The 564-nt window shown below is 52.8% G+C and overlaps 1 protein-coding gene across 1 annotated transcript in view; it reads left to right on the plus strand.

Annotated features, from left to right (window-relative positions):
• The window catches only part of LOC104536657 (zinc finger CCHC domain-containing protein 14-like), a gene marked incomplete at its 5' end in the record, with an annotated part of 6,936 nt that extends 6,706 nt beyond the window's left edge, over positions 1 to 230 (plus strand). Inside the window, 1 exon segment of the mRNA XM_010179348.1 lies at positions 1 to 230. This exon segment is cut by the window's left edge and continues 12 nt beyond it. Coding sequence (XP_010177650.1) covers positions 1 to 230 — 230 coding nt within the window.
• Positions 231 to 564: the final 334 nt, after the last annotated feature.

Genomic DNA, 564 nt, shown 5'->3' on the forward strand with positions numbered 1-564 from the left:
CGGGGGTGTATCAGGCGCAGGGAATGATGGGCAACAGCAATGGTTCGAGTCACAAAAAAAACGGGAACCTCTCCTGTTACAACTGTGGGGCCAGCGGGCACAGAGCTCAGGACTGCAAACAGCCTCCGATGGATTTCAATCGACAAGGTAAAAGCAGGCGGTGGGATGAGGCTGATGGCAGCGTTTCTGGCCTGCGTACAAAAATCTTCTTGAAAGCTGGTGGGTTTTGAGCTGTGTTGGCACGAGTTGACGCTTTGGTGCAGACCCAGCACGAGGACAGGGCCTGTGTAAGGCTCTGGGTCAGAGCCGGGTGCTCTGTTTTTGGGAAGGAGGGAGGGAAGGAGTTTCTGTGACAGATCCCAGAGGAATTGGTGTTGCTGCTTGTACCTTGTCACCCAGGGCACCTTTGGCTGTGTTGGAAGTTTTCAAACCGGATGTCTCTGTTCCCCCTTTCCCTTCCTCCCAAAACAGTAACCTAAATGACAAATTCCTGTCCAAACGCTCTGGAAGGGCCCGTGTTCACTGCTGCAATGATTTTGTAGGGTGTGTTCGCAGAATCACAGA

Source organism: Mesitornis unicolor, unplaced genomic scaffold (genome assembly GCF_000695765.1).
Source record: "Mesitornis unicolor isolate BGI_N332 unplaced genomic scaffold, ASM69576v1 scaffold47242, whole genome shotgun sequence".
NCBI lineage: Eukaryota > Metazoa > Chordata > Aves > Mesitornithiformes > Mesitornithidae > Mesitornis > Mesitornis unicolor.